The sequence below is a fragment of the Pangasianodon hypophthalmus genome, chromosome 2 (genome assembly GCF_027358585.1).
Source record: "Pangasianodon hypophthalmus isolate fPanHyp1 chromosome 2, fPanHyp1.pri, whole genome shotgun sequence".
Classification (NCBI taxonomy): domain Eukaryota; kingdom Metazoa; phylum Chordata; class Actinopteri; order Siluriformes; family Pangasiidae; genus Pangasianodon; species Pangasianodon hypophthalmus.
Genome location: NC_069711.1, coordinates 285,001 through 309,364, shown reverse-complemented (window position 1 = coordinate 309,364; position 24,364 = coordinate 285,001). Strand labels below are relative to the sequence as shown.

Below are 24,364 nucleotides of genomic sequence, written 5' to 3'. Positions count from 1 at the left end.
CCCACGCCCACGTCACAATACCCCCAACTACACCACCCACCCCACGCTGCCCCTCCCCCTCCAACCCGCGTCTTACCTAAAACTACTTCAGCCCTGCTCCGGGGAACACAAGGTCCGTGGTAGTAATGAGGGTTGCCAGATCCATGTTTTTATTTCCACACACTTTCCATAAAAATTCTATTGGTGTAGTCTTGGAACATTTCACACTCAGATCACACACATTTGATACGTGTTCATACTGTGGCTACGTCCACATTAATCCGGATAGACCTGAAAACTGCTCGTCCACAGTGCGCTTGGGTAAAAACGTAAGAAGCTTTGGCCTGCGTCATTTCCGTCAGGGGTTTATTCACTTTCCGTCTCTCTGAATTGATGCGGCGATGTCTGAACGCTCTACAAAGTGACATTATTCTTTAACAACACTATCAAGCAGGATAGCAGCCACAACATCGTCCACCATCTTGTTTTTTTGAGTTGAATGGGTCACATGACTAAAAAAATCTCCGTTTTCTCGTTGTAGTGTGGACCAAGAAAACAGAGATTTTTTTAGTCATGTGACCCATGAGTTTTCAAATTTATCCACTTGGGAGAGTGTTTTCAAAAAGCTAAAACAAAAACGCCGTCTCGGAGACGGAAAGCCACAGAGAAAAAGATGTGTTTTCAAATTTATCCTGATAAATGCAGACGTGGCCTGTGATTTTCACGTGTGTGGTTGTGTGAGTAATGCGACTGCGTGTGAAAAACATGTGAATGTGAATTCAAATAAATGTGTGACATGTTGTGAAAAATGTTTTACATTTACGGCCTTATCGAGAGAGATGTACATTCATCTCATTTTATACAACCGAGCAGTTGAGGGTTAAGTGTTAAGGCCCGGCAGTGGCAGCGCTGAGCTTTAAACTAGAGTCCAACATCGTAACCACTGAGCTACAGCTGCCAATAAACATGTGAGGAAAAGCTCTATGTGGTTAAATTTGCGTCTGAAAAATTATTTGTGCGACAAAATCACGTGTGGAAATAAATAAATAATGTGAGAAAATCACGTGCAAAAATAATGTGAAAAATAGAATGTAAATCTGGCACGTGAAGCTCGTGGATTTTTCTGTAAGTTTTTCTGATTTTTCTGTAGCTGGAACTGATGCTGTATCCGAGTGGCAATTCATATATTATTTATATTATTTCTCATTATTTATATATTTCTGTAAAGCTGCTTTGTGACAGTGTCCATTGTTAAAATCTAATTGAACTGAATTCAGAGGTGGGAATTGCGTCATTTTAAACCTCAGCACATTTAACATACAAAGTGGACAAAAAAAAGAAACACAGACGCCTCCATGTTTGTTTGTTGTTAGCAATGCGCTAGCCAGCTAGCTGTGCTGAGTGGTGTGTATTTTCCTCAGAACAGCGGACTGTAGAGTCAGTGTTATAGAGTCGCAGTGAATGTGTCTCTGTATGTGAAGCTGATGCTGATTGGTCAGAAGGTGTTGATTAATTTTCTATAACAGCAGCTCTGACAGTAGTGCAGCTACAAAATGAATAAAACACTTGGGGACTTGCTGTTAAAGGAAAATTATTCAGTTCAGGGACGTAACAATAACTCTGCTGTAACACACACACACACACACACACACACAGTTACACACACACTCACACACACACACACACACACACACACACACACACACAGTTACACACACACTCACACACACACTCACACACAGTTACACACACACTCACACACACACACACTCACACACAGTTACACACACACTCACACACACTCTCACACACAGTTACACACACACTCACACACACATACTGGTTTTTAAGTCTTACGAGGACTTTGCCGGCCAAACCAGTTGAAACGTGGTTTAAGGGGACCCACCTTTCCCTTTGTGCTACAGCAATGCCGTAAACATCAAAAAATTTGGTTTTTTTTTAGCAAGACAAATTTCACTTCAGATTTCTTCTACGCAAAATTAAACTCTTAAACACAAGACCTGACATTATGGTTGCATATAAGGACCGTCTGAGAAGCTCCCGCCTCTGACAGAATTGGTACTTATAAGGTCACACCGCTTTATCGGGACATCAGTTTAACAATACACAAAAAAAGACTTTACACTGTATTAGAAGGACAGGCATGTTTTATTGGTACTCGACTTAACACAAACACAAACATGACCACATGGTGATTTACCGGGTCACCTGTGACTTAACAGAACAAGTCCTTCTATACAACAATTACAGAACATTAAGCAACTCAGGTTAGGGATACTACAACTGAGCACTTAAAAAACATAACTGTTAACTGTTAACATAATTTTTAACTCTGTTAAATACAGTCCCCTCTGAAAAGCAAGTTCAATTATATTGTTTTTCCTATACCTAGACATCTGGGTTTAAGATCAAATGACGAATATAAAATGATAGCTCAGAATTTTAGCTTTTTTTCCTGATATTTACATATAGATTTTTTAAACATTTTATTTTCAAGTGATGAAGTATGTTGGAACATGTGACTGGTGTTTCTTGTTGCCCAGGTGTATCCTGTTAAATTGATAGTTTAAAGAATTAGTAGCTATGAACAGCTACTCTTGTTTTGAGCGATGTATATGGGATGTATGTATGCTGGCTTGATACAGTTATTGCAAGTAAGGGATATGAACCAAATATTAAGTGCTGTTTAATTTACTTTAAGAGAATTTGTGCCTATACCAAAAGGTGCCATGTTTTAATCTGTGTAACACAGATATAAAAATCAGGAAATGAAAGCTGAAATTCTAAACCATCATCTCATATTCATCTTTTGACCTCAAACCCAAACGTCTTCAGTGTATAGCAAAAACAGACTAATTGAGCTTGCTGTTCCGTTACTTTCAGAGGAACCTTTATGTAGCATCCCTTGCCCATTTTTCCTGCTTCTAACACATCAACACAGAGAACTGACTGTTATACCAATATATCCCAACCCTCAACAAATGCCATCGTAGAGAAATAATCAATGTTATTCACTTCACCTTTCACTGGTTGTTATGTCTGATTGGTGTATACAACACGTATCAAAAGAATCAATTAGATTGTGATGTTTAAAATTGTGAACCTTATAGCCAGCTTATTGCACATAAAACAGCAGGTGCTCTATGGGACATGGGCAAAGCATCTGTGTTTGAGACTAAACAAACAAGTATATAAATATGCACATCATACAACCATAAAGACTGGGAGATATGATGACATATACTTTTGTTTCAAATTAAAAATAGGTAAAACAAAAATGATAATTATGAGTTATATGACTAAAATAAAAGTCAAAACCACATATATAACTTGGAAAATACAACCAGAACATCCAGCTTTGGCTTCTTTTGGTGGGTGATCCTTCTGCATCCCTGTAAGAAGAGATTACCACATTATTCAGCACACAAACAGTGTGGACTGATCATGACCAAAACAATTGGGCATGTAACACATCAATAAGTTAGAAAAACCTACCAATCTGCACTGGTGCACTCATAGACACATCCACATTCTCACTTTCAGTGCCATTCTCAGATTCACTTCCATCAGTTTAGCCAGGAGAACTAAATGAACACCACGGTAGGGTCAGGGTTTTGGGTTTGGCAGCCATGGCAGAGTCTACATTCCCACACCAGATATCTCCTGGGGTTTGGAAGCTTTTAAGTGCAATGAAAGAAGATGACGTTGCCTCTGTAGTACGCAATGACTTTTGTAATTTCTAATCCATCAGTAGTTTTTCTTATTTTCAGTACAAGAAATTACAGATGACTGAAGACACTCCTCAGCTTCATCCACTTTAGCTTTGCCCTCTGCCATTAATGATTCCTCAACATCTCCATGTAAATCACTTCCACCAGCTCCCTCTCTTACTTCCAACAGTTGCTGGCTTGCAGATGTTCCAGTGACTGTTGTTGGCAGCATTAAACTGTCTGATGCACTGCCTAAAACTGCAACTTTTGACGTTCTGTAGGTCTCAGACACTTGCTTACCCTGAACTTTGCTTGAAAGATTATCTGAGGTTTGTGTATAGCTCGCTTCACTGTCATAATCTACATCAGTCAACTGCTCCTCATAAAGTAAACCAACTTCTTCTCTGGCCTTAACACACACTTTGCCCTTGCTTGCACCTTCAGGATTCAACTTGGCAATCTGGGAATAAATAGCCTTTCGTTTCTCCATATTCAAGGGGCATTCTCCTTGTAACTCTACTGAACTCTCAGATTCACTGTCTGACTCTGACTGTGGCACATATTCTTCATCTAGTGATTCATCCTCACCAGTACTTACTCTCTAGTACCAGAAAACAAACGATCACTAGAAATTGCACTTGCAAATGACTAAAATTTATATAATGAATTATAAATGCACTCACCCATGATAGTGACTCATTCTTAATAAGTTTTACAAAGCAGGACTTGTGCCAAAAACAATTGCAGACTGCAAAAGAGAGAGAAGTAAATAAGTAAGAATGTAAGACTTCAATACACATAAAACTAAAAACACCACAACTGTTGCCTTAACTCAATATAAAAAGATGAAGCTTAGAATTTTATTAATAATTTTCAAACCTTATGAATTTATGAGACCAGGACCACTGTCTGGAAACAATGGGCCAATTGGACAAACCATACCAGTTATAAATTAACTGCCATCTTAAATACTGTAAAGTACATTACTGACCTTTGCATCTCAGACCAATCCATTTGAGTGATGCTACAGGTCCAACACATGCTGCACATTTGTTCATGCTCGAAACAGTTGTGAAGACCATTTCATGTTTACAATTCTGTGAATAGAATTAATAAAACTCATTTGACATCACAACCAAAAATATTTGTCTAAAAGTAACTCTAGTGGAGGAATAACATGGAAAGCAAAATCCATTTATTTGATGTTAGATGATGTGCACTTTGGGCATTTTCACAACTCAAATACAAATACAGACAAAAAGAGCATGCCTGTTAGAGGTTTTACTCTTGACTTTATATAACAAAAGCTGAGGTGACAAAATACTAACAAGTATCTGGATATTCTAGATACTGCATCAGCATTCTCTTTCACACGTCTTCATTTTAATTCTGGATGTGTTTAAGTATGAGGCAATGGTGACAAAAAAAGCAAAATGTATGTTTTTAAAACAAATCAAAAATGATCAAAATAACTGATAAATATAGGTTTTGATAGCAGAACATGTTGCTCACTAATGTGATATTCGACATAGTGTATGAATGGCTTTGGTCATTACACATACAGTAGATATTTGAAATTATGCAACATGAAATAAATTATACAAATAATGAAGGAAATTATTGATGATGTATTCCATAGAAATATCATAAGCCAGAAATAATGTCTATCCAGCAAACTTACTTTTTCTGTTTTCTCACTTGGTGCTATTGTATCTTTTTCCTCAGGCCCAGATTGCTCCTTCACAATGGTAATCTGAAATATTAGACAACAAAATGTTAAGGTTACAGATTAACCAGGCTAGGAGTATTTTCTGGCAAACACCAAACACCATTTTCATGAATTAAAATGTTACACCGAGTGGGTGGTGGGTACAAAAGTTAGTGTCACATTCAAGATCCAAAAGGGCAATACAATTTTTAAACCTATTTTGGTTCAAACATGCATTAGCTTTAACTAATGGTGTTTTCCATGCAAACTACACCATTAAATAGGCAACAGTAGTCTACAACAAATGTGCTATGCATCAGTTCCTTGACACTCACACTATACTATGTCCAGTTACATTTTCTGACATGTCTGACCTCCAACAGCTCTCTGCATGCATGTATCAGGCACACTTTACTCTCGCACTCGACTTTATGACTATTTGATATACAGGAAGTGTATCCAAAAAAAATTGAAGACATCAAAAAAACTCCATTCTCATTCCAAACATCAGACAGGCAGGGCAGCTATAGTGTCTTTCTAACCAGTTTAGTGACATTAGCAGGCAATGGGTATCCTTTTGGACATAATTAATCAGAAGATGATCTCAAAATTACCTTTTCTGTCTCCTTTCTTGGAACCTCAGGCTCCATCTTGTCCTTTATAGTCGTCAGCACTGTTGTAACCTCAGTAATGGTTCCAGCTGTATTCTAAAAACAAAAATAACAAGAGATTTCTATGATGATAAACCAGCACCCAAGTCAGATCAATACACATTTACAGTGCACCACTCCCAGTGACTCTGAAGAGGCAGATAAATACCTAATAATGTATATGGTGTTCATGATATAGCTTCACAAAGTGAAGTCCCTCGAGACCATGTTTCTGTCAGACGCTTTACACACAGCTGCTGATGTGCATTTACTATCACATGTCTACAAGGTCCCATTAATACCCAATGTACTGATAAACCAGTGCTGTGCCACACACAAGCTGATGAACACAGAGTCATCATATAAATCAATACTGTCCTCATATACCATGTACTAGTCAAACACACTGACACACACTAATATTCCTCTGGTAGAGGATCCTTATAGCATAGTTCCTAAAGGTTCTCATTAGACACAGTGTTCTCATAAAACAGGTCTCAGCCATACACATCACATACACACACTAACTACATTCTTAATATAGTGCCTACAACTGCAGACACTTCTATCTCTGTGCTCAAGAAATGTTTCCAGTGCGAGGAGCAGCTCACAGACACACTTCACTATTACAGTGCACCAGTCCCAGTGACTTTAAACAGACAGTGTACTGTGATTAAAAACTCCCTCAAACTCCGCAAACTGCACAGAACAATTAGGGAGATAATTAATCAGATGATGATTTCTACAATTTACCTTTTCTGTCTCTCCTCCTGGAACATCAGTCTCCAACTTGTCCATCACAGACGTCAGCTCTGATGTAACCTCAGTGACGGCTCCAGCTATATTCTAAAAACAGACATCACAAAACATTTTTCTCATTTCACAATTGTTACACACACACACAGTATTCCCAAGAAGAATTTGGAATCAGCGATTTTCTGTAACAGTTGTGCTGGAAGTTTCCAACGAGTTTCAATCAACAAATTTTCAGTTCATCCACAGTAGCGCATCAGCTGTCTTCCATCATTGCATCTCTCAAATGCTCTATAGGGTTTAGGTCAGGGCTCTGGGAAGTGTTCATATGTGCACTGTATATACAGTATATTAGGGAAGTGCACTGTATATATGGTATACTATTTATACCCATATAATGAACATCCATCAGTGACAATGATGCCCGTAAAAACAGTGCTGTAGCTGATTAACTCATAACTGCACCCCACACACTGTAACGTGTGTGTCACTGCTGTACTCACGGTAGACCACATATATACTCAGTGCTGCTCCTATAATGGTCCCCTACTACTGAGGGATGAGAATATAACACACTGCACATAGTAAAAGGAATGAACTCTAGTCAGTAACTATACATCTATTAAATGCCAATTTAAGATAATGTATGTGGTGTACATGATATAGCTTCACAAAGTGAAGTCCCTCGAGACCAGGTTTCTGTCAGATGCTTTACACACAGCTGCTGATGTGCATTTACTATCACATGTCTACAAGGTCCCTTTAATACCCAGTGTACTGATAAACCAGTGCTGTGCCACACACAAGCTGATAGGGGGATCATTAATCAAAACATGATTTCTATAGTTTACCTTTTCTGTCTCTCCTCCCAGAACATCAGTCTCCAACTTGTCCATCACAGACGTCAGCTCTGATGTAACCTCAGTGACGGCTCCAGCTATATTCTAAAAACAGACATCATAAAACATTTATTATTAATAAAACCAAATTTTCAATACTTATTATTCAAGCTTGTAAATTGGGTATAGAATTGTATATGTAAAATCAACAGGTTTTAATTCATTATATATTTCTGTAAATGACCTGTTCTGTTTGGTTGATGGCTGCCTGGGTATCTTCGGTCACAGGGGTAAAGGGGTCTGCCTCAGAAACAGCCTACAGAACAGGTTAAAGAGCAAGACGAAAGGCATGTATTAAAACTGGAGCACTGCTTGGTTTCAGCAGACCATGTTAGCCATCTTCCAATTCTTTCACTGACTACAGGATACCTGGTGCTGTGACAGAGACTGATTGTCTTTCACCCTCCTGGCCTCACTCAATGCCATAGTGCTGTTTTCCTCTGGTGGCAGTTGGTGTTCTTCAGCTACAATCTGTGAAGATTTGTTAGGACAGTGTAAAATATTGGGAATATAATTAGATGATTGTAGCATGTAATGATTTGTAAGTTATGTTTGCACCGGCATGTTTAAGCGTGGCCCAATAACACTGAATAGTTCAATCTTCAATACCTTATTTCTCCAAGGCAACTCAGAATTGCCATAATCGTATGTGATTTCTTCTCCAGGGTCGATGCTCCTAGTCGCAAATAAACACAGATGAGGCTTTCCCTCTACAGTGATTATTTTCATTTTGCTGTTTGGGCTGATGTGGTCATCATTGACAAGTCTCCCAAGGGAACCATCTTCTCTGGAAGCATCGACACTGAAGCATGATATAAGACAACACATAACATCTTGTGGCTGCACAGAAGACCTTTTCAAAACTTTATGCATTAGCATGATCTTACAGAAAACATTATATGAAGAACAATGCAATGTTATACATACCATAAGAGTCTTCCATTGAAACGGAATTCATACATGAACGCTTTCATGGCATCGTGATATAACTTCTGTCGTCGTTCACATTCAGCTTTGTTTATGAGTTGTCCTCTGTACTCCAAAAGAAAATCTCCCTTATCAAAATGAACACAACTGAATACTCCACGTCCTGTATGAGAAAGCACAACACCTGTTAGTCCAGTGTTTATTCAAACTGAGCAGCACATCTGCAGTGTTCTCTAACATCCTGATGCTCCTAAATAAGAATAATAATTTTTTAAACAAAAAAAATAACAAAGAATGACATATTAAGACTTACCTATAAATGAATTTATATATTTCACATCAAATCCCTCCTTGTCTTTGGCAGCAGATGTGAAATATTCAGCCTCCTGTTTGGGATTGTCTCTCCTCCTCCTCCTCAGCTTCATCTCACACAGTCTGTACACCGGACGCTGTGTGTCCACGCACAACTCATCCTTAGTACTTTAGTTCATTTAGTTTATACTTAAGTTTGAAGCCTTAAAACACTTTGGCCTGTATATAGGTTATTGTTATATAAATGTAAAGCAATGTAAATTTCCTGTGAGCCTACCGAGGGCTCCATCAGTGATGCTGAGGGATGTGCAGTTACTCTGCTGTGACGTCACCGCAGCACCAGCACACACAGCTGATAAACAAACCACACCACTCTCATTTATATACTATATATAAAAATATATAATAAACATATATATAATAAATATATATAGTTATTTAAAGGTGCGAACTAGCTTATTTACGAGGCGTGTAGAGACTGTCAGGGGTCAGAGAGAGTAAAACCCGCAGCTGCAGCATGATAAAATGTTAGTGTTAAATCGCGCGCCCCCGACGCGCGCCCCCGACACGCACTACAGCGGCGCGAGCTAACAGGAAGTGATGCAGCCAAACTAAGCAACTGCAGCTAACTAACAGTTAATAGAGTTCGCTCCGGGATTAATAAAATAACACCGAAATAAACACTTCTCCAGTCTCCATGCTGTTTGTTGTTTACCGGTTGTTGCTTGTGTTCAGCTAACGCAGGCCACTCGAAACCATTTGAGCTACAAACCATACACCCGCACTGTGTTCCGGAAGAGATGATTTAAAGATCAGCGATGTCGCACATTAGCATTAAATATCATTAGCAACGCTACCATGCTAATTTACCGATATTTCCCGTTTATATTAATTAAACCAAATTCACATAAACCATAACCTACACTTAAACTCATTCATTAAAAATACATTTGCCAAGTTTTTAAAGTAGAGAATTCTGTGATTATTATGGTAACTAGCAGGATTTTTAAGATATACTCATTAGACTAAACATGTACCCCATTCTCATGAGCATAATCATTTATTTTTTAATCTGAATATGTATAAACTAAAGTAAACGTGCATTTTGCAATATAATCATATAAAGTACATTTAATAAAGTGTATAAAGTTAATTCTCATACCTGTTTTTTAAAGATTGACGTATTATGAGTTCCGCATGATGACGCGCTGCACATAGAGAAACTCCGCCCACAAACCGAGACACGTGACATGAATGACATCGGCCGCAGCCAATCAGAGCGCGAATTAGGCGAGTCAGCGGTAGCCAATCAGAAGGCTCAAATTTTGTGTGAGTGTGTAAGTTGGTGCAATACCAAGACCAGACTAAAGGGGGCGCTATATTAAATTCCGAGTTAACACTGTGTAAAGTCAGTTTCAGGGGTATGTGGTGTAAGTGGACTTCGACCGAAACTTTGAATTTTAGCTTCTCTTACTTAGATATATATAGATATATTAGAGGAATTATGGGGACACTGTCCCTGTCCTCATAATTCCAAATGTCCCCGTAGTGTCGGTACGTAATCAGGTCAAAAGTCCTCATAAGCCACAAAAACCAACGCACACACACACACACAGTTACACACTCTCACACACACAGTTACACACACACACACACTCACACACACAGTTACACACACAGTTACACACTCTCACACACACACACAGACTCACACACTCACACACAGTTACACACACACACAGTCACACACACAGACTCACACACACACACACACACACACACTCACACACAGTTACACACTCTCACACACACAGTTACACACACAGTTACACACTCTCACACACACACACACACAGACTCACACACACACACACACACACACACACACACACACAGTTACACACTCTCACACACACAGTTACACACACAGTTACACACTCTCACACACACACACAGACTCACACACACACACAACACACACCCCACACACACACACACTCTCACACACACACACTCACACACACACACACATTGAACTGAACTGGTTCATTTTGTCAGTTTACAGAAAACACAGACTTGCTGGAAAAGGGTAAAGCTTTAATGTTTTCTTTGACACTTTTTGGTGAAAATGTGGCAGATTGAATCCACAGTCAGATTCTCAGGAAGTGAGTTTGTGGTTTTAACCCTTTCAGCTTTTCTCCTCTGCGTTAATCCAAAGCATCCTGCAGTCTGAGGAGGAAACGAGAAGAAACAGCACGAGTCAGATTTACAGAATTACATCATTTATGGTGAGTGTGAGTGTGAGTGTGTGTGTGTGTGTGTGTGTGAGTGTGAGTGTGTGTGTGAGTGTGAGTGTGTGTGTGTGTGAGTGTGAGTGTGTGTGTGTGTGTGAGTGTGAGTGTGTGTGTGAGTGTGAGTGTGTGTGTGTGTGTGTGTGAGTGTGTGTGAGTGTGTGTGAGTGTGTGTGTGAGTGTGAGTGTGTGTGTGTGTGTGTGTGAGTGTGTGTGAGTGTGTGTGTGAGTGTGTGTGTGAGTGTGAGTGTGTGTGTGTGTGTGTGTGTGTGAGTGTGTGTGAGTGTGTGTGAGTGTGTGAGTGTGTGTGTGAGTGTGTGTGTGAGTGTGTGTGTGTGTGTGTGTGTGTGAGTGTGTGTGAGTGTGTGTGAGTGTGTGAGTGTGTGTGAGTGTGTGAGTGTGTGTGTGAGTGTGTGTGTGAGTGTGAGTGTGTGTGTGTGAGTGAGTGTGTGTGTGTGTGTGAGAGTGTGTGAGTGTGTGTGTGAGTGTGTGTGTGAGTGTGAGTGTGTGTGTGTGTGTGAGTGTGTGTGAGTGTGTGTGAGTGTGTGTGAGTGTGTGAGTGTGTGTGTGAGTGTGTGTGTGTGTGTGTGTGAGTGTGTGTGTGTGTGAGTGTGTGTGTGTGAGTGTGAGTGTGTGTGAGTGTGTGTGTGTGTGAGTGTGTGTGTGAGTGTGTGTGTGTGTGTGTGTGAGTGTGAGTGTGTGTGAGTGTGTGTGTGTGTGAGTGTGTGTGTGAGTGTGAGTGTGTGTGAGTGTGTGTGTGTGTGAGTGTGAGTGTGTGTGAGTGTGTGTGTGTGTGAGTGTGTGTGTGAGTGTGTGTGTGTGTGTGTGTGAGTGTGTGTGTGTGTGAGTGTGTGTGTGTGTGTGTGTGTGAGTGTGAGTGTGTGTGAGTGTGTGTGTGTGTGAGTGTGTGTGTGTGTGTGAGTGTGTGTGTGTGTGAGTGTGTGTGTGAGTGTGTGTGTGTGTGTGTGTGAGTGTGTGTGTGTGTGAGTGTGTGAGTGTGTGTGTGTGTGAGTGTGTGTGTGAGTGTGAGTGTGTGTGTGTGTGTGTGAGTGTGTGTGTGAGTGTGTGTGTGTGTGTGTGTGTGTGAGTGTGTGTGAGTGTGAGTGTGTGTGAGTGTGTGAGTGTGTGAGTGTGTGAGTGTGTGTGTGTGTGTGTGTGTGTGTGAGTGTGTGTGTGTGTGAGTGTGTGTGTGTGTGTGAGTGTGTGTGTGTGTGAGTGTGTGTGTGTGTGAGTGTGAGTGTGTGTGAGTGTGTGTGTGTGTGAGTGTGTGTGTGAGTGTGTGTGTGTGTGTGTGTGAGTGTGTGTGTGTGTGAGTGTGTGAGTGTGTGAGTGTGTGTGTGTGTGAGTGTGTGTGTGAGTGTGAGTGTGTGTGTGAGTGTGTGAGTGTGTGTGTGTGTGTGTGTGTGTGTGAGTGTGTGTGTGTGAGTGTGTGTGTGTGTGTGTGTCCTCACTTTAAATCTCCTCCATCCAGCAGGGTTTTGTAGGTGGCGATTTCTGCCTCGAGCTTCATCTTGATGTTGAGGAGAGTCTGGTACTCCTGCCCCTGCTCGCTGACCCTCGCCCTGAGCTGCGCCAGTTCTGCCTCCAGCTGCAGGACCACGCTGTTATACTTCTCCATCTCAGCGTTGAAGCGGAGCTCCGTGTTCCTCAGCGTGTCCTCCAGCGACGCTTTCTAACGGACAATAAACACTCTGCGTTAGTGTTATTACTATTAGTATTACTATTATTATTATTAGTATTATTATTATTATTATTATTATTTATTTATTTATTGAACATAGTTTTAAAGTATGTTAAAGTAAATTTATTTATCATTTGCCATTTAATGCAAATTAAACAATAATCACTTAATCATATTCTGGTTACTTTATTATTTATTTTGATATTTTTACTTTCGCTTTTCTCTAGTTTTCTATTTAATGTATTATCTGACATTTTAGGAGCAATTTATTTATTTTCAATTTTAATTTAGATTAAATATGTAATATTAACATTTTTCTGCTTTACTGTTCCCTAATTCATTATTCCTTCTTTATTTTAATTAGTTTTTTACTTTATAATTACGTCATTATCATTCTTAGAATTTTTAATTCTTAGAATTTCTGTTACGTTTTTATTTTCTCTTTTCTGAATTTTTCCTTATGCTGTTTCTTTTTATTTACTTTCATTCCTTTTGCGATAGCAACAACAACAACAACAATAATAATAATAATAATAATAATAATAATAATAAATATTGAAGTGTTGAAGGCTTGTGTACAGGACAGTTTGTACATTTTGGCGCCCTCTGCTGCCTGTGAGGTGAATTACAAGTGAAGCGCTGACGCTGCTTGTGTACTTGTGGCCATCTTTTTTATTTCTACATCTTTAAAATAATAAACTTCTTTAAAAAAGGCAATAATTTGGGATGGAATGGCTCCCACTCTTTTCAAACCAAATCTACATTTAACGTTTTGTTAAATAATATCTTTATCTTTACTATCTGATATGATTATTATGATTATTACAGGAAAACTCTGAAATATCACAGACCGCCGCTTTAACAGCGTGTAGCATTACCAGGCTTTGCTGCGATGATAGCTCGATCTCCAGCGTCTGAATTTGTCTCGTCAGGTCGTTCATCTCCATCTGAGCTCCCTGTAACGCTTCTGTGTTCTGCGACACTTGAACCTGGACATCTGCTATCTACACACACACACACACACACACACACACACACACACACACACACACACACACACAATTAAATACAGTTTTTTCCTCAGTTAAACACGTGAGAGAGAAGAAGGCAGTTAGCTAAATGCTAATGAATGTGGTCAGCAGTCCACCTGGTTTTCATGCCACATTTTGAGTTCCTCAGCGTTCTTCATCGCCAGTTTCTCATAGTTAGCTCTCATGTCCTCCATGACCTGAGCGAGGTCCTGTCCCTTCGGAGCGTCTACGTCCACCTGCACACCCGACTGCGCGATCTGATTACGCAGCTCTGTGACTTCCTGTTCAAGGAAAAAATGACAGGAAATGGTTTCTTTGGGAAAAAAAATCTCCAGAGAGATCCATTTTGAAATAAATTCCAATAATAATAACTTCTTTCCTGTTGCTTCTTTACTTTTAACATATTTAAGTTCGAGATGAATCTTTTACATTTTAATCTTCCGTATGAGGATGTTTATTAGATTAGATTATTAGATTAATAATCTCAAAAAAATATCGTTGTTGTTTACTTAAGTGGAGAATCCGTGATGGCCAACAGTCGTTCCCTCACCAGTCTCTCTCTCTCTCTCTCTCTCGTTATTTTATTGCAGAGAAACCACAGAGAAGCGTAAACTCTGTCCTGAAGATGTCAGAAAACTTAAAGTTACAGCTTTTCTGACTGTTTCAAAGCGCTGACACTGGAGACTCCTTCCATCAATATTAAATAAACTCCTTACAGAAAACTTCACCGTATCAATGGTTTTTAAAATCCATTTATAAAGTGGAGTGTGTGTTGTACACGTCCCTGTGAATGAGCCGTTACTATGGAAACGATAACGTATTAGAGCGAGCGCATTAACATAAACCTGCGCTACTGTCAGAGCTGCTGTTATAGAAAACTAATCAACACCTTCTGACCAATCAGAGTGCAGAACGCAGCAGAGCTGTGGTGTAAGTGGAATATCAAGAATCTCCACCAGGTGAAGGTTTGAACACTTTTCTCACGTCCTTGACGAGCTCTACGCTGTGTGTGATGCACTATAACTCACATCATCATGGTTCTTCTTGAGGAACAGAAGCTCCTCTTTCAAGGCCTCCAGCTCGCTCTCAGTGTTCATGCGATTGATGTTTGTGTCGTCGATGACTTTCCTCAAGCCTGCGATATCCGCCTCCACGGACTGCCTGATGGACAGCTCGTTCTCAAACCTGCAGCACAGCCAGAAATCTTCAGCATGACAAATTAACTTCGTGTATTTACGTCTGTGTCTGTGATGAAGGACGACTCACTTGACTCTGAAATCATCTGCAGCCAGACGAGCGTTGTCGATCTGCAGAACAAGACGGCCGTTGTCCATCGTGGCTTCAAATATCTGAGGACAAATCAGTAGGCAAATTTTACCAGACATTAACCATTCATATCAGTTCTTTGATGTACAGGAAGGTCATGTGTAATCTGTAATCTGATCTGGTCATCTGATCCGGAACCTGACATCAGAACCAGGTTCTTTTGTCACAGTGGCTGTGTTCTCGCCTGTGTCTGAGCAGTGTTTTAATATTTCAGGTCCTGACACATCACCGTCATGAGATCAGACTGATCGACTAACGCAGTAAGCTTCGTGTTATCATCAGACTGACATTAAATTCCTCAAACTACTTCTTTTTCCACAGTTTTCTGCAGATTTGTTACTCTAAAAGAGTCCTGTTGCGTTTCATTAAAGTGACACAAGAGCAACGCGATGAAGGTTTGCTTTTCCGTCTGGAATATTTTTGTGAAAATCAGAACAGTTTGAGTAACGGATTTCCTGCTCTTCCCACCAGTCAGTCTGTATTTCACTCGGGTGCAGAATTTCTTCCTAAGGCCTGAACATGAAATACTGACACCGTTAAAATTAGTTCTGAAGGTAATTTAACGGAGACGTGTGCTGTTTATATTTGTGCTGTTTATATTTGTGCTGTTTATATTTGTGCTTTATAAACTGTTTATAAACACAGTGAAAGAATGTTGGAAAATGAGGTCATTTAGAGAGAGAGCGGTCACAATGAAATGAAAAAATATTTTTAAAAATTCTGCCAGCTTAGATCTACACAGAACTTCTCTGGGATCTACACAGAACTTCTCTGGGCTCTACACAGAACTTCTCTGGGCTCTACACAGAACTTCTCTGGGTTCTACACAGAACTTCTCTGGGCTCTACACAGAACTTCTCTGGGTTCTACACAGAACTTCTCTGGGCTCTACACAGAACTTCTCTGGGTTCTATGGACTGCAGTGTAAAATGGTGTTCAGAGTGCTGATGTTTGTTCTAGAACACAGCAGCGTGGCTTTCTGATTAACTCACAGTTTACATCATGAGTTTAAACCATAACCTTCAGTGAAGCAGTAAACCAGCAAACATTCATTCCTCACACTTTTAAGAGAGACAAGGACAGTGTGTGTGTGTGTGTGTGTGTGTGCATGTGCGTGTGTGTGTGTGTGCGTGTGTGCATGTGTGTGTGCACGTGTTTGAGTGAGTGTATGTGTGTGTGTGAGTGTGTGCGCGCATGTTTGAGTGTGTATATGTGTGTGTGCATGTGTGTGCGTGTATGTGTGTGTGCGTGCGTGTTTGAGTGTGTTTATGTGTATGTGTGTGTATATGTGTGTGCGCGTGTGTGTGCGCGTGTTTGAGTGTGCGCATGTGTGTGTGTGTGTGCGAGTGTGAGTGAGTTTATGTGTGTGTGCGCGCGCGTGTGTGTGCGCGTTTGAGTGTGTGTATGTGTGTGTGTGTGTGCGCGTGTGAGTGAGTGTATGTGTGTGCGCGTGTGCATGCATGTGTGTGTGTGCGTGCGTTTGAGTGTGTTTATGTGTGTGTGTGTGTGCGCGTGTTTGAGTGTGTGTGTGTGCGCGTTTGAGTGTGTGTATGTGTGTGTGTGTGTGTGTGCGCGCGCGTGTGTGTGTGTGCGCGTTTGAGTGTGTGTATGTGTGTGTGTGTGTGCGCGTGTTTGAGTGTGTGTGTGTGCGCGTTTGAGTGTGTGTATGTGTGTGTGTGTGTGTGTGCGCGCGCGTGTGTGTGTGTGCGCGTGTTTGAGTGTGTGTATGTGTGTGTGCGCGTGTTTGAGTGTGTGTGTGTGTGTGTGTGTGTGTGTGTAGGGCCGGATGTGCGATGAGCAGAATTTCCTTTTCACTTTTTCCATGTGAAACATTCTGATCCAGTCTCCTAAAGTCTCTCTGTCCTGCGTTATTGCGTGTCACTAAAACCTGATGAGAAGAAATAAATGTGAAAATGAAATCAGAGTTCAGTCACATGATCTTTTAACCCTTTAAACCATTTTAAAATCCATCCACTAATTCAGCTTCAGTGGAAAACAGGGACCAGAATCTTTCAAATGGACGACCAGAATTTGGTTAAAATATTTTGCAGCAGTTCCTCTTTGCATATTTGTCACCGTGTGTGTGTGTGTGTGTGTGTGTGTGTGTGTGGCTCGTGATCACATCTGCTTTGCATTATGACTCTTAGTCACTCTTCCAGCTCACGCAGCTGAAACTCTGCACTAACGATCACAAACATTTGATTTGTTTTTTCTCCGTCTCCATGGTTACAGGGTTTAAAACTTTACCAAATAACAGGAAGTGTGGAAAAAGCTTCCCTGTAGTTCACAGAATGGACAGAAAGAAGAGGGAAGTAAGAAAGAGGGAGACAGAGGAGTGTGAGACAGAGGAGTGTGAGACAGAGGAGTGTGTGCCACTCCCTCCATTGACATGGAAAAACTTTCTAACTGAGTTTAAGAGAGTTCTCCTAAAGCATGTTAAACAGTTTCATCACACAGGACGTGATTTTCCTGAAGAAATAAAGATTTCTGCAAGTTAAAGCCACTTTACAGTTTTACTTTTACAATATAATTCTGTCTTCAGGGGCTAAAAATGATTTTTTCTTAACAAAAGAAAAAAATGTAACATACTTAAAAACATGCCACTGAGTTTGTGATTTTTATTGCGAGTTTTTATTTATTTCCTTTTATGGTAGAACTAAGAGTGGAGAATATTCTATAATATTTACACATTTCTGCACATTTTCTGTAAAATGTCAGAAATTTTGGAGCCATAGCCTTGTTTGTGAATTTTGCAGAGCTGCTGTGATGTTCTCACCTTTCTTCTCAGATCGTCCAGTATGGCGTTGTACTTGCTGTAGTCGTGTGCGTCTGGTCCAGCTTTCTCCATGGCCTCTCTGATCTGCTGCTCCAGTCTGGCGTTTTCGTTCTCCAGCCTGCGCACCGTCTCCAGGTACGAGGCCAGACGATCGTTTAGGTTCTGCATCTGACCCTTCTCATCTCCCAGGATGGCTCTGGGTCTGGAGCTCAAGCCCGCTCCGGTTCCTGCTCCTGCACCGAGGCCTGAACTCACCTTGTAGGCGGTGGAGGAGGAGATGGACGAGCCGAGCGGTGCAGAACGCAGGCTGCCGTAGGCCGAGGCTGAGGAGACCCGGGTGCCACGACCTCCTGCTCCTCCATAGATGCTGGCGGCGCGGTGCGACACGGGCGCGGTGCGGGTGAAGCTAAAGGAAGTTGTGCGGGTGCTCATGGTGACGGAGAGACGGAGAGACGGAGATAACGGAGTGGTGAAATAAAACAGATGAGAACTCTGGAGCTGTAAAGGACTCGAGAGATGTGCAGATGGAAATGCGAGGCTTTTATACTGCACACACACACACACACACACACACACACACACACAGACACGCCTCCTCTCCTGTTCCTGTCCAACAGTCACTGACCAGCTACAGCCCTTCCCACGTGGCCCTTTTTTTTCTCTACAGTCTCTGCCCAGAAGTTTTTATCCCCCACCTCCCTCTTCAGATCTCCTCCCTCTCTCTCTCTCTTTGTCTCTCTCTCTCTCTGTCTCTCTCTCTCTGTCTTTCTCTCTCTCTCTCTCTCTCTCTCTTTTAATCACACACATGCATGCAAACCTCCAAACACTTGTAAAAACACTACAGCTCTAATACTTTCTTATAAAGACAGAAGCTTCTGCATTCATGTCTATAATCAAATATCAAAATGCTAACACTTTTTTAAGGAACATATATAAGATTTATATAATTTGTTTAAGTTCAAATTAGACATTTATAAAAGATGCATTCACTCTGTATTCATAAATGCCTGTATTACTACAGAACTGGAAAACTGGTATGTGAGTTGTAATAATGTGTTATAAACACTTTATTAAATACTTACAATGTAAACGTCTAGTGTCAAGTGACTGCAGTTAAAGAGCTAATAAAAGCTCATTAATACTTTAATACATGCTCCATAGTCTAAAGTAGAATTTTATTCTTCGCTAATTAGGAACTAAAAAGTGCTGAGATGTTTTTAATAATGTTTTTCTATAGACTTGTTTGTTTGTTTGTTTGTTTGTTTATTGTCCCCACAGTTCACAGCCTGTCTCCTGGTCAGCTGATGATGAAGACTGAAAGCTATAAACTGCAGTCACTTGACGTCAGAACCTAAAGTTCTTACACGGAGAATTAAAATGAATAAGATGTGAATTTATTCATTCATGCACAGTAGTGTGTAAAGCAAGTTTTTATCATTATTACTAAAACAATTATTAGTTATTTTTACATAACAGATCTCCAGTTACGCAGCAGGTATTTATGAAGAAAATTAATACATTTAGCACATTTATCTTTCACTTTGAGCTTCTCACTTTTTAAACATGTCCTCTTAAAAAGTCCAGAAACATCTGACTGGCAAAAGTCTAACAAAAATAAATAAATAAAAACTTACATACAACGGAGTGCTAAAGTTTAAACATTCATTTTTTTAAAAACTAATACTAATGATCAGGTTATTTTTGCTGAGGTTAAATTACACTAAGGATGAGTGTACAACTCATGATCATTATATTTTACAGAAAGGTGTTGCTCCATCACTTCCCCTTTAACCAGAGCCAGGCGTCATGATCATGCTGTAACTGCCATCTTTAACTAACACGGACAATAAGGGAAGAAGTCTTTAGTTTGGGTTTGTAGTGTGTCTGAGCTGTAAGTCTGACACACCCAGTGTAAAGTAACAAAGTTAGAACACCAGAAAGTCGGGAAGTGATCAGGGACTCGATCAGCCACACGTAGGGAAACACACTGTGGTTAGAAATGACAATTTTGGTAAATAATTTTTCAGATTTTTAGATAAATTGCATCTATAAAATATCTACACTTAGAACTGTAGAAGTAAAATTAGCAAAACTCAACAGAAATTCTTTTTAAATATATTATATTAAAACACACAGTATAGTTTTAAAACTGTTTTTCTTTTAAAAAGTTTTTCTTTTTTTCAGGACCAACATGACCAGTTTCTAGATTATTTATTTATAATTTATTTATTATTTATTCACTCATGAAATTTTACACATTCTCTCCTTTAAAAACATTTATTTTTTATATTAAGGAATTTCCCAAAATGTTGATTATTGCTGGAATTCTTCACATTTCTTTCTTCATTCTTTCCTGTTTCCTGCCCTTCCCTTTTTATTACTTTATTGGTCTCTCTCTCCCTTTTCTTCCTTCTTTCTTACTTTCTTTCTTTCTTTTCTATGTGTATGTAATTACACAAGTCTTCCTAAACGTAAACCTCTTAAGTTACAATACAAAAATAAGCCCCTATATAAACTCAGTAATAATAATAATAATAAGAAGAAGAAGAAGAAGAAGAAGAATAAGAAGCAGTAATCGATGTATTGTTATAATGTATGGTTTTAAAAGGCTCTGTTTGCCCAGAGCCAGAGAGGATCATGGGATTTTTGGAATTGCTGTATTGTGGAGAACAGCAGCTGGAGAAGTTTCTCCACACGGACGCTTGGAAGCGGAGGGCTGATTAATGTGACATTTGAACCGTGTGAAGTTTTTTACTGTTGAAAAGAACAAAACATCGGCAGATAAAAGCAAAACTTTATTTCGATTCAAAGCCCCGTGTGAGCGACGCTCCAGAACAGACGAAGGTGCGAAACGCCCGAGGAGAAGAGAAATGTGAGGAGCCTACAAAGCGTCTGTGTGAAAGCTGAGCTGTTCCTCCCTCTCTCTCTTTCCCTCTCTCTCCCCCTCTCACTCTTTCTCTCTCTCCCCCTCTCACTCCTTCTCTCCCCCTCTCACTCCTTCTCTCCCCCTCTCACTCCTCTCTCTCTCTCTCCCCCTCTCACTCCTCTCTCTTTCTCTCTCTCTCTCTCCCCCTCTCACTCCTTCTCTCCCCCTCTCACTCCTCTCTCTTTCTCTCTCTCTCTCTCTCCCCCTCTCACTCCTCTCTCTTTCTCTCTCTCTCTCTCCCCCTCTCACTCCTTCTCTCCCCCCTCTCACTCCTCTCTCTTTCTCTCTCTCTCTCTCCCCCTCTCACTCCTTCTCTCCCCCTCTCACTCCTTCTCTCTCTCTTTCTCTCTCTCTCCCCCTCTCACTCTTTCTCTCTCTCCCCCTCTCACTCCTTCTCTCCCCCTCTCACTCCTCTCTCTTTCTCTCTCTCTCTCTCCCCCTCTCACTCCTCTCTCTTTCTCTCTCTCTCTCTCCCCCTCTCACTCCTTCTCTCCCCCTCTCACTCCTCTCTCTTTCTCTCTCTCTCTCTCCCCCTCTCACTCCTTCTCTCCCCCTCTCACTCCTTCTCTCTCTCTTTCTCTCTCTCTCCCCCCTCTCACTCCTTCTCTTTCTCTCTCTCTCCGTCTCATTCAGTTCGGTTCAGTTCATCAGTACTTTATTGGCATGAATGTTATAAATCACATTGTTGCCAAAGCAAATAGTGCAAGTAGATTAAACCAAAATTCATACCAAAACAACAAAAAAAACACATATATACACATATTCTCTTTCTCTCTCTCTATCTCCCTCTCTCTCTCTCCCCCCTTCCTCTGTCCCCCTCTCACTCCCTCTCTCTCTGCCTCTCTCTATCTCCTCCCCCTCTCTTTCTCTCTCCCTTTCTCTCTCCTGTCTTTTCCCTCCTCTTTCTTTTCTTTCATTTCTTTGTCTCACTCCCTTTCTTTCTCCCTCTATTCCTTTTCTTTGTCTTTCCTCTTTTTCCCTCTCTGCCTTTTCTTTCTTTTTCTTTCTCCCATTTCTTTATTTTGTTCTCTTTTCCTTTGTTTAATTACTTCTTTTTTCCAGCTTCTTTCTTTTTAATGGGAATCCCTTAAGTTTTTAAAGTTAATCTTTTTTAAATCCCCATTTCCACCCCTTTCATATATTTTTTTACCTGGTTTACTTTTTCTTCTTTCTTCACTTACTTCATTTATCCTTATTTTCTTTCGTTCCCTTATCATTTATCATTTTCATTCCTTTTGCTTTTTGGTCATTTTTCTGTATTATTATTTTTCTTTTTTTCCCCTTCTTTGTGGTTCCTTAAACCTCTTTCCTTTCATTCTTTCTTTTGTTCCCTCTATCTCTTTTATATGCTTCATCAGCGTTCCTGAAGAGGACTGCAGCTGGGTTTCATACAGCTTGGATTTCCTGCTGGTTAAATTGCAGAGTTCAGAGTGTTTATACAGCGTTTACACAGCGTTTCTACAGCGTTTACACAGCGTTTCTACAGCGTTTCTACAGCGTTTCTACAGCGTTTACACAGAGTTTACACAGCGTTTCTACAGCGTTTACACAGCGTTTACACAGCATTTACACAGCGTTTCTTCAGCGTTTACACAGCGTTTATACAGCGTTTCTTCAGCGTTTACACAGCGTTTATACAGCGTTTACACAGCGTTTACACAGCGTTTCTTCAGCGTTTACACACCGTTTACACAGCATTTACACAGCGTTTCTTCAGCGTTTACACAGCGTTTACACAGCGTTTACACAGCGTTTCTTCAGCGTTTACACAGTGTTTCTACAGCGTTTACACAGCGTTTACACAGCGTTTACACAACGTTTACACAACGTTTACACAGCGTTTACACAGAGTTTACACACCGTTTCTACAGCGTTTACACAGCGTTTACACAGCGTTTACACAGCGTTTCTTCAGCGTTTACACACCGTTTACACAGCGTTTACACAGCATTTACACAGCGTTTCTTCAGCGTTTACACAGCGTTTACACAGCGTTTACACAGCGTTTCTTCAGCGTTTACACAGCGTTTATACAGCGTTTACACAGCGTTTACACAGCGTTTCTTCAGCGTTTACACACCGTTTACACAGCGTTTACACAGCGTTTACACAGCGTTTCTTCAGCGTTTACACACCGTTTACACAGCGTTTACACAGCGTTTACACAGCATTTACACAGCGTTTCTTCAGCGTTTACACAGCGTTTATACAGCGTTTACACAGCGTTTACACAGCGTTTCTTCAGCGTTTACACACCGTTTACACAGCGTTTACACAGAGTTTACACAGTGTTTCTACAGCGTTTACACAGCGTTTACACAACGTTTACACAGCGTTTACACAGAGTTTACACAGCGTTTCTACAGCGTTTACACAGCGTTTACACAGCGTTTCTTCAGCGTTTACACACCGTTTACACAGCGTTTACACAGCATTTACACAGCGTTTCTTCAGCGTTTACACAGCGTTTACACAGCGTTTACACAGCGTTTACACAGAGTTTACACAGAGTTTACACAGAGTTTACACAGCGTTTCTTCAGTGTTTACACACCGTTTACACAGCGTTTACACAGCATTTACACAGCGTTTCTTCAGCGTTTACACAGCGTTTACACAGCGTTTACACAGCGTTTCTTCAGCGTTTACACAGCGTTTATACAGCGTTTACACAGCGTTTACACAGCGTTTCTTCAGCGTTTACACACCGTTTACACAGCGTTTACACAGAGTTTACACAGTGTTTCTACAGCGTTTACACAGCGTTTACACAGCGTTTACACAACGTTTACACAGCGTTTACACAGAGTTTACACAGCGTTTCTACAGCGTTTACACAGCGTTTACACAGCGTTTACACAGCGTTTCTTCAGCGTTTACACACCGTTTACACAGCGTTTACACAGCATTTACACAGCGTTTCTTCAGCGTTTACACAGCGTTTACACAGCGTTTACACAGAGTTTACACAGCGTTTCTACAGCGTTTACACAGCGTTTACACAGCGTTTCTTCAGCGTTTACACACCGTTTACACAGCGTTTACACAGCATTTACACAGCGTTTCTTCAGCGTTTACACACCGTTTACACAGCGTTTACACAGCATTTACACAGCGTTTACACAGAGTTTACACAGCGTTTACACAGCGTTTACACAGCGTTTCTTCAGCGTTTACACAGCGTTTATACAGCGTTTACACAGCGTTTACACAGCGTTTCTTCAGCGTTTACACACCGTTTACACAGCGTTTACACAGCGTTTACACAGCGTTTCTTCAGCGTTTACACACCGTTTACACACCGTTTACACAGCGTTTACACAGCATTTACACAGCGTTTCTTCAGCGTTTACACAGCGTTTACACAGCGTTTAC

The 24,364-nt window shown here is 40.6% G+C and overlaps 2 protein-coding genes across 5 annotated transcripts; both read right to left on the bottom strand.

The window, feature by feature from the left end:
* Positions 1 to 1,816: 1,816 nt before the first annotated feature.
* Positions 1,817 to 10,765, bottom strand: LOC117598538 (inactive histone-lysine N-methyltransferase 2E-like). 4 transcript variants are annotated; one of them, XM_053231993.1, is made up of 13 exons: positions 10,122 to 10,752; positions 8,961 to 9,096; positions 8,648 to 8,810; positions 8,330 to 8,522; positions 8,090 to 8,191; positions 7,905 to 7,976; positions 7,673 to 7,765; positions 6,822 to 6,914; positions 6,033 to 6,125; positions 5,392 to 5,463; positions 4,702 to 4,807; positions 4,394 to 4,458; positions 1,817 to 3,392 (listed from the first exon to the last, which is right to left on the bottom strand). In XM_053231993.1, exons 1-13 carry the CDS (start codon positions 10,218 to 10,220, stop codon positions 3,312 to 3,314), a joined length of 1,368 nt encoding a protein of 455 aa, XP_053087968.1. In that variant the 5' UTR covers positions 10,221 to 10,752; the 3' UTR covers positions 1,817 to 3,311. The 4 variants fall into 4 exon arrangements, with proteins under 4 accessions (XP_053087968.1, XP_053087967.1, XP_053087969.1 ...); XM_053231992.1 differs by lacking the exon at positions 1,817 to 3,392 and adding an exon at positions 3,468 to 3,677 and having other exon boundaries at positions 10,122 to 10,765; XM_053231994.1 differs by lacking the exon at positions 1,817 to 3,392 and adding an exon at positions 9,237 to 9,311 and having other exon boundaries at positions 3,522 to 4,458; positions 10,122 to 10,200.
* Positions 10,766 to 11,035: 270 nt separating this feature from the next.
* On the bottom strand, positions 11,036 to 18,592 carry krt18b (keratin 18b). The gene is made up of 7 exons (XM_034299158.2): positions 18,065 to 18,592; positions 15,229 to 15,311; positions 14,991 to 15,147; positions 14,079 to 14,243; positions 13,810 to 13,935; positions 12,702 to 12,922; positions 11,036 to 11,188 (listed from the first exon to the last, which is right to left on the bottom strand). Exons 1-7 carry the CDS (start codon positions 18,494 to 18,496, stop codon positions 11,167 to 11,169), a joined length of 1,206 nt encoding a protein of 401 aa, XP_034155049.2. The 5' UTR covers positions 18,497 to 18,592; the 3' UTR covers positions 11,036 to 11,166.
* Positions 18,593 to 24,364: the final 5,772 nt, after the last annotated feature.